This window comes from Euleptes europaea, chromosome 1 (assembly GCF_029931775.1).
Source record: "Euleptes europaea isolate rEulEur1 chromosome 1, rEulEur1.hap1, whole genome shotgun sequence".
NCBI lineage: Eukaryota > Metazoa > Chordata > Lepidosauria > Squamata > Sphaerodactylidae > Euleptes > Euleptes europaea.
This window is the reverse complement of record NC_079312.1, coordinates 105205317-105215097: the sequence shown is the minus strand read 5'-3', so window position 1 is coordinate 105215097 and position 9781 is coordinate 105205317. Positions and strand designations below refer to the sequence as shown.

Here is a 9781-nt window from a genome sequence, read left to right as displayed (position 1 = left end):
CTAGAGATGCCATTGGTTTGAGCCTGGGATCTTCTGCATGTAAGGCAGGTGAACTACCATTGAGCCATTCCTAGAGCTGCCAGCTCTAGGTTGGGAAATACCTGGAGATTTTGGGGGTGGAGCCTGAGGAGGGCAGGATTTGGTGAGGGGAGGGACTTCAATGGGGTATAATGTCATAGAATCCACCTTCCAAAGTGGCTGTTTTCTCCAGGCAAACTGATCTCTGTCACCTGGAGATTAGTTGTAATAGCGGGAGCTCTCCAGCTACCCCCTGGAGGTTGGCAACCCTAGTCATTCCACAGCTCCTAATACTGAAAACATGTTCCATTTGTATTACTTCATGGGTCCAACCCATCCACAAAACTATATAACAGAATATAGTACTGAATGGGAATAAAATACTATAAAATACTAATACTAATACTAATAAAATTCCCTCCTCCACCCACCCCACCCCCAGCAGCTACTTACCAGTCACTGATCTCTGAACATCTCATCTAATAGGGCCCTCAGTGGAGTGCAGTGACTAGAATGTTGGGCTTGCACTAGAAAACCACGTCTTGCATCCCTGCTCAGATATGAAACTCAGGCCTGGTCTTTGTACCCAGTGGAAAGACTTAATGGATACTGAGATGATAGGATGCACTTTAGTTATGCATTCATGGATATCCCATCCAGGCTGAAGTGGTACAGCTCATTCAGCCACCTCATAATCCTATTACCTCATCTCCCGCCCCATTCTGATGCATGTGTAGAACGGCCTCAGGTTTCTCCGGTTTGTAGAAAGATCTTTCTTGTCTGTCCATGGCACCAGTCTCTGGATTTAGGTATCTACACATGGGGCCATGTCGAGAATTAGACATCCTGATGTTTCTAGAAGTCAGAGCTGATTACTTGCTCCAATTACAATTAATATCAAATAGGTTTCCAGTAATTACACAGTCTGGTCTGCCCAGGTCTACAGGGGTTTATCCAAAGTCGAGTCTTTTGAGAAATCCTGGGCCTCAGGGCTGAGGAAAGAAGCCTCAGCTGCTTTACTCTCCCTCTGAGCTTTGGACTGCTTCTCCGCAAACTGCACAGCAGCATGTATACTATGAAAAGAGAGCAGCTCTGTATCCTCCATCCCAGTGAGCCAACCACCTGCCTGGAGTAAGTGGCGGAGAGATGGATTGCAATTGGCCAACAGGACCTGGATACCAATTTTTTGGTAGTCTTGGCGAGTCTCCTTCAGCGCATTCAGGCCAACACTGTCTAAGAACTGCATGGCACCACAGTCAATAATTAAGGTGCGCATGTCAAAGGATAGCGCGGGAACATCTGTTGAAGCCGCCTTGGCTCCTTTCTTGGTTACCTTTAGGCAATTAAACTTAGAGGAAAAGCAGTTCTCATTTTTTTCCCCTTTTGCTTCAGCCTTTTGCATGGCAGCAACCAAGGAAGGATTCACTCCTGTTTTCTGGAAGAGTGAACTTCTGAAGTAGTCCTTGTTTGCATAGTACAGGGAGGTATCAAAGCGGAAGATCTTGATATTGGCAACACTGTCGATCCTCTTGTAAATGAACTGATCCTCATAGATTTCTGAGTCGCTCACTTTTCCTAAAAGAGTGGCTCGGGGCCTCTGGGTGCGGAAAATTATACAGAGGAGAGAAAAACAGACCCCTATCAGAAGGCCCAGCTCTGTGGAGATCAGTGAGGAGGACAGCATGGTGACCCACCAGACCACAGTATCTACCTTGCTGATCCTCCACATCTTGGGAGTGTCAGCAAACTTCCTCAAGCCACCCCTGAGGTTAACAATAGTCACCACCCCCAAGATACAAGTTTGCAGTGAGTAGAAGAGCGGGGCGATCCACAGCAACACCAGGAGCAACACAAATGAAGATATCAGGCTTGAGATCTGAGTGTGGCACCCTGTGGATTCTTTTAGCAAGGTCTTTGATAAAGCTGCACAACTAGCAAAGCAGTAGAAGAAAGACGGGATTAGGTTCCCCACGCCAATGGCAATCATCTCTTGGTTGGCTCGCACTGGGTAGCCATGCTTCTTGCCAAATATTTCGGACAGTGAGACGGTCATTGCAAAACCAATTATGGCAATGGGCAGAGCATCAAGTGCCACATTCGACAAAAGGCTCAGGTCAGGTACAACAGGTTGCTTGAAGCCAGTGGGGATGTTGCCACAGATCTTGGATTTGTATCGTTCTTTGAAGTTGAAGAAATACGACAGCAGAGTGCCGGCGATGACCACCAGAAGTTCCATGGGAAAAGGGGCTTTCAACTTATCCCTATACAAGCTGTTGATTTCCTTTATTGGCACAATGAGGATGAGAGCGATCAGGCTGGTGACCAGGTCACAGATATTAGTCTGCCAGATATATCTGAAGATCTCGATCCATGTTAGGATAAGAGACCCCACGCCATCATGGCGAGGAATTTTTAGACCTAGTAGAAGATTAATTTGGGAAGTAAGGATAGTCAGGGAGGAGCCAGTCACAAAGCCACTTAGAAGGGGTTCCGAAAGATACACAGATATGAAGCCCATCTGAAAGACCCCGAGAATAATCTGGAAAGGAAAAGTATCAATTAATCTAAGGCATAATGAGCAACAAGATATCACTACTGGCATTTGTTCTTCGTTCTGTCAGAATGGAACTGACTGCTGTTTTGAGACAGGGAAGATTACTTTGAGCTGTTACAGTCAGAGCTACATCAAAATACACCTTGATGCCAGCATGGTAGTGGTTAAGAGCGGTGGTTTGGAGCGGTGGACTCTAATCTGGAGAACCAGGTTTGATTCCCCACTCCTCCACATCAGCGGCAAATGCTAATCTGGTGAACCAGGCTGGTTTACCCACTCCTATACATGAAGCCAGTTGGGTGACCTTGGGCTAGTCACAGCTGTCTTAGAGCTTTCTCAGCCCCACCTACCTTACAAGGTGTCTGTTGTGGGGAGAGGAAGGGAAGGAGATTGTATCTGCTACTACTCCCTTTTTCAGAATACTTCAGAAGCCTAATTCACATAATGCATCTTTTGTCCACACAAACAGTCCCCTATCATGCCCAGGGATGTGCGCCTGTAGACTAATTCGTCATAGGTACAGGCAACTGCAGTTTTTGAGACTGAGGGATGCTCTAAACACTTGGCTCACTGTAGCTACCTCTCATTTTCAGCTGCATATATAAACTGGCTTGGTGCTTGAAGTGATGCAAGACATTATGACAGTTCTGGACAGCCAGTATGGCATAGTGGTTGGGGTGTCAGACTAAGGCTGTGGGGAGACCCTGGTTGAAATCCCTGCCACCCACAAAACTTGTTTACGTCAGTCACTCTACCTTAGCCTAACCCAGTGGTCGGCAAACTCATTAGTCAACAGAGCCAAATATCAACAGTACAATGATTGAGATTTCTTTTGAGAGCCAAATTTCTTAAACTTAAACTATATAGGTAGGTACACTGTTTATTAACTTAATAAACTTTAATTAAAGTTGTAAGTCTTAATTAAAATATAGGTACACTGGGGGAGGAGATGCTAGGGTTGCCAGGTCTCCAGCCACCACCTGGAGGTTGGCAACCCTAGTAGAGGAAGGGAGGTGGGAGGGATAGAGAAAGGAAGGAAGGCCTTGTTGCTGCTAGCCTCCCCGCCGCCTGTCAGCTGTTGGGGGGGAGGGGGAGAGGAAGAAGCCAGCCGCGTGCGTGCGAGGCAGGAAGCCTTCAGCCCTGCTGACGCGCGCACGGTGGGGGGGGGAAGGTGTTGTGTTGCCGCTCTTCCCTGCCGCCCCCCTCGAAGGCCCCCGCCAGTGGCAGCAGCACCGAGCACAGCGGGGGCGGCGAGGCCAGAGGCAATGAGGCCGCACCTCCAGGCTCCAGCAGCAGCTCCTCCTCGCCGCCTTCCTCCTCCTCGATCCCCTCAGGCGGCTCCCAGGCCTTCGAGGGGGGCGGCAGGAAAGAGCGCCAACACAGCACCTTTCTCCCCTCCCACATGAGCACGCGCGGGGCCCAGCAGGACTGAAAGCTTCGCGCCTCATGCAGGCATGCCAGCGGCTGCTTCTTCCTCTTCCCCCCTCCCTCGCCACCCAACAGCTGACAGGCGGCGAGAGGAGGTTTAAAGGGCGCCACAGCGTTCCTGCACGCTGCGGCTTCCGGAACAGTTTCGGGGAGAGCCGTGCTGGCCCGTATTTCAATGGATGGGCCCTGGAGCTCCTCCCGGCCATTCTCCACAGTGGGGGGGACAGCGCGCCCGCTCGCCTGCTCTCTCGCGCTCGCTCGCTCTCACTCTCTCTCAGGTGCCCCGGCTCCGGACAGGAAACTCGCCTCCGCTTGCTCTCGCTCTCTCTCCGGCGCAAAGGAAGCAAGCACAGCCCTGCTGCCGGTGTGAGCAGGCGCGAGAGCAGGGGCTCCGAACCGAGTGGCAGAGCCGCACTCAAGGGGCCAAAGAGTCGCATGCGGCTCGCGAGCCGTGGTTTGCCGACCACTGGAACCTATCTCACAAGACTTCTCTGGGTTCTGTGGAAGAAGCGTGGGGAAAATGTAATGCACAGATAGTTCTGTCTTGGATGTTTGACCTACCCATTCACACATTCAAGGCATCATTCCATGCTATTGTCATTATGCATTCAATATGCATGTGTGAACCAGAGCCAGCATTTAGAGATTATAATATGAGAAGCCATTCCTCTAGACCAGGGGTGTCAAACATAAGGCCCGCAGGCCGGATCTGGCCCCTTGAGAGCTCTTATCAGGCCCTCAAGCCAGCCAAACAGCCACCCCACCCCCTTTTCTCGATCAGGGCTGGTGAGGCATGGCCCAGCCTGACCAAGTGGCATTTATGTCATATCTAGCTCTCGTAACAATTGAGTTTGACACCCCTGTCCTAAACCCTTTATATATGTAATTCAAATCCACACACAACCAGGCAGTTCAGTTCTATAAACTGGCTTCAGCCACAGCAGAGCAAAGAAAGGCTTGTGCTTTCCCAACAAAGTTTAAGTTCTGCTTCTTCAAAATTATATTGCAAAAAAACAAAAAACCCTACCCCAAAATTGTTACCATCATTTGCCTAGCTACCACTGAAGTTATTTTTTTATACTTCATAAGAACTATAGCAACGTTGTCAACAGACTTCAAGCATTTACTTGGAAGGTCATGCATATCTAACAGTACCGAATTTTATTAAATTGCTGCCAAGACCCATTTAATGTGTAAAAATAGATGAGTAGAGAGTAGTTGTAAGGAATAGTCACATGCTCAGAAATGCAGCGGACTGGATCGTCTCCTTTCCTGCCTCCTTGTGCTACTGTGGCTAAAGCGGCATCCCCAAAAAGTCATGTAAGGCAGAGTTAATTGATCTGCCCCATTTGTCAGTTAGAGCCCAAACAGTCAAGGTTACACCACTAGCGGCAAATGTGGGGCTAAGCCAGTGCAAGGCATCATGGGACAGGCAAGTAACCCTTTCGATTTATTGGAACGGGCGTCCCCCTTTGATCTGAATCAAGTCTTGGATTTAAGTGTCCTGTGTCAAGACAAAAGAACGATTTTGATTTTTGCTACCTCAGTATTCTCCATTTTGTGTGCCTAGGAGTCAGCGTTCAGTAGTTTTCCACACAGGCCTAGCTCATTTCGTTCTCATAACACCAGGTGTAGCTTGTTCCATCAACAGGCCTGGCTATCAAGGTCATTAGCTCACATCTCTCCTAATTAACTGAGTGAGAACATCTGTGTGAAGATGGGAGGGGTGAGATCACTCATCTCGTCTGGGAGCCTTATTCTGGTTCAGACCAGTTTATACCATCTAGTGCCTTCTCCCAAATATCCATCCTGATTGGGAGTTTAGGATCACCTGTCCTAGGTTCATTTTTCATAAGTTTGACTATGCCACATAGTAGCTAAGTTTCCTTCTTACCTTGATTTCAGCATGTAACTCTGTCACTTTGAAGAACATCTTTAGCTTTTAAGATCCAGCTTATCATGTAACAACTTTGTAAGTATTATGTAGCTGGCTAGATTTGCTAATTTATTATTGCCATTTGCCTAATTACTATGCAACTTATATTTTAACCTGTTTCTTGAACTTTTCTATCAATAAAGCTTTTAAAGCTACATTGTTGAGTTCACTGGCCTAACCCAGAGCCATTCAGTCACTCTACCGGGTCTCCATCTTCATACCCTAAACCCCTGCTATTGGACCATCAGTGCGGTCCATGCCAGTCACATTTCTATGGTGCCTGTGCCCATCATGACTAAGGATCTGTTCCCTCTAGCTCTTATTTTAATTTTGTGTTCCCACATTGGGAACATTTGTTTTAAAAAGTGGTAATAGAAACGCCATAATAAACATGTACCTACATTTTAAGGGAATATTAACATGGACAAGAACACAGACAGTATTGTTACGAATGATAACAAAATACCATACCTGGTACAGGCCAACCAAAAAAGTTAAAGTGGTCGCCACAGTGATGGCATAACAGCTTTTGTCACAAGCGATTGTTCCATTCAATGTGGCATTTGCCGGCGAGGAAGCCTCAACACCAGGTTCGAATCCTGCCAGCTTGAGTTGCCGGTTTACAGACTCCCCAATCATCAGGCAAAGGACCCCGAAAGAGCCCACGCAATTATGACGGGAGGTAGCCATGAAAAAGTAGATAACGGCACAGAAGAAGTTGGTGTAGAGCCCATAAATAGGATCCTGGCTTGCTAGGATGGAATAGGAAATAGACTGTGGGATGGCCACTATCCCAACCAGTAAGCCAGAGATGATGTCCCCGAGCAGCTGCTCCTTGATGCTGTAACGAGGAAGCCACTCGAATATAGGGAACAGTTTGAGGAAGAAAGTGACGACACTTCGGCGGTCACATTGGCAGGACTCTTTGGCTTTTTTGAGGAGCTTCTTGGCACTGAAGGCTGAAGGTTCATACTCTTCTAGCTTGATGGGTATATACTGAGAACTTGACTCTGGCAAATGGGAACTTTGCATATCACTGCTGTGCTCAGTAGTACCACTCTCCATTGCTCCAAGGTAGCTAAAACACATATTAACAATTGTAAAATAATCGATTTGTATACAGCCAATGATGCCTTGTGTGAAGATTACAAGTCCAGCATCTCATGCACAGCCATTCAAGTTCAGCACTGCAGCTGTGATGCATATTAAAATGGACACAAAAATTGTTATGAATTAAACTGATACACTTTCCCCCTAAGGCTTCAGCCGGGGATGAGGGCGGGATAACAATTTGATAAATAATAATATAATAAAAAGTGTTTTACAGCAGTACTAATCAGATATGTGCATAATAGTGGGACATTGTAGCTATATAGTTTAAACAGCTGTAGGGAAACGTTAATCAGCTTTCCCCCCTTTTTATGGCGATATAAAACTGTCCTCCAGCTAGATCATTCAGAAATGTCTTTTTGATGAATTGCCATTATTTTTCCAATTTTCATACTGTGGATTCTTGGAAAAAATGACTGACATTTCAAAAAGGAGAATGGTAAATAATTATTCATAGTCAGATATTTTGTATTAATATTTGGGTTTAGTTGACCTTTTTATAATTGCTTTGAGGTCTCTGATTACTTGTGAACTAAGATTTAAAAATTTGGTTTTAGCCCATCAGAAAACCTGCACATTTCATTTTTTTGAGAAAAATTAAAGTATTTCTCCCAATATGACTTATCTGTGATTTCAAAGTCTTTGTACTAAAAGGTAATCAATAGACCCCAACAACTGATGTGCATATCACTTTAATTTATAACAAAGTAGTCCAACCATTTCTAGCTCTTTATTCATTACTGTCTCATGTAATCATCACTGTGGTCAATTTGTATTATACTTTCCCCTGGTTTTAATGTGAATATGACTCCTCTTCAAAACATGAGGCAAATGTAATTTATGAAGGAGCAGCATGCAAATCTTGCTTGTGACCAGAATGATGAACCAAAATGAATGTCTATACATACGAATATGGCTGACCCTTGTAATACCTCCTTTTTACGTATTGTGTAGATTACTGCTTTTTGAATATGCAGGGTACCAGTTACTCTTGACTATCCAAAACATGAAAGTAACACGTCAATGTGATTCAATTTTTAAAACCCTTTTTCGTATCATAAAAAATGATAGCTAGTTGATGGATTGTTTCAATGGGTTTTATTTATTTGCACCTATAATTAGTCAAACATTGTTTTATTGAACACCCAGCCTGCTCTGACTAATTTCTGCAAATATCCAAGGCTCTTTTACTACCCAGTCGGTCCAGTAAAAGGTACCCTAGTATCTCCATCGAAATGCAAACTTTTACATCCTCTCCGTAGTCATAAATGCGAAGGTGGTTAGAATTACACGTGAACACATGAAGCTGCCTTATATTGTATCAGACCCTTAGTCCATCAAAGTCCTATTGTCTACTCAGACCAGCAGAGGCTTTCCAGGGTCTCAGGCAGAGGTCTTTCACATCACCTACTTGCCTAGTCCCTTTAAGTGGAGATGCCGGGGATTGAACTTGGGACCTTCTGCATGCCAAGCAGACGCTCTACCACTGATCCATGGCCCCTCCCCTTCTATCATCTTTCATTAATGACTCCAGAATCAACCTTTTTGCCCCATCTTTTATGCCGGGCAACTTCCCAGCCACCTACAGCCTTTGAGTTGCCTCCCCTAAGCCATCCCATCGTGAAAACAGAAGAAATCACCGCCTGAAGTACAAGGCTCCAAACCTGTGGTGTTCTCCGTCTCCCCTCAGCCAGTCATTCCAATACAAGAAGCCATGCAGTCGGATACAGTCCAGCAGCCTTTTTATCTCCCGTCACATCACCACAACTCATTGCCCAGGCCACCCTCTGCTCTATTTTGAAAACAAACACTATTTAAATAGAATATTTTTTGTGGAAACTTGTCCTACCCACTAATGGTGATTTTAAAAGTTTAAACAAATAGTCATCGTAAATGATACACAACTGCCAGAATCTCTAGACTATGTTTGCTAAACAAAAGGGGAGTTGTGCTCAGATCATTTCCTCCGTGCGTCTTGTAATTTCTTTCTCCCCTTTTTGGAGAGAACAGGGCAGGAGAAATTTCAGGCCTGATTCATAAAGATTGAAATTGTAGTACAAACATCCAGAGAATAACAGGGGAAAGAGCATGCATGCTCATAAAAGTACTTAAGATCTGAAGCTGGTGCTTGATTGTCTATTCTGTGTTTATTCTGTTAGAGAGAGGCTGCTCTCCCACCCACAAGCTTACCATTTTAGGTGCTTATCAGAAATTTAGCAGGAAAAATAGTGTTGTCACCTACAAAGTTACACTGTTTGCTGTGACCTCTGTAGGTTAAGCATTTTAAAACTAGCATGAGGCATTGCTTTGCAGATATATTTAGTGCTTAGTTTGCTGAAAGAGTTGCATGGGGCCATATTTGTCTAAAAGTACTTCAGACTTGAAAGCCTTTTCCTGTGAGATGGCCAGCCTAACGGTGCATGAAGCTGTCTGATACTGAATCAGACCATCAAGATCAGTATCCTCTTCTCGGATTGGCAGCAACTCTCTATAGTCTTGGGTAGAGAACCCTGACCTGGATGGTCCAGGCTAGCCTGATCTTGTCAGATCTCAGGAGCTAAGCAGGGTCAGCCCTGGTTAGTATTTGGATGGGAGACCACCAAGGAATACCAGGGTTGCTGTGCAGAGGAAGGCACTTGCAAACCACCACTGTTCGTCTCTTGCCATGAAAACCCTAAAAGGGGTCGCCATAAGTCGGCTGCGACTTGATGGCACTTTACACACACACAGAGAGA

The 9781-nt window shown here is 45.6% G+C and overlaps 1 protein-coding gene across 1 annotated transcript; it reads right to left on the bottom strand.

Moving 5' to 3' along the window:
- Positions 1–958: 958 nt before the first annotated feature.
- On the bottom strand, positions 959–7001 carry LOC130476051 (sulfate transporter-like). The gene is made up of 2 exons (XM_056847880.1): positions 6408–7001; positions 959–2557 (listed from the first exon to the last, which is right to left on the bottom strand). The coding sequence occupies exons 1-2, from the start codon at positions 6999–7001 to the stop codon at positions 959–961; spliced, it is 2193 nt and encodes a 730-aa protein (XP_056703858.1).
- Between the last annotated feature and the right edge of the window lie 2780 nt (positions 7002–9781).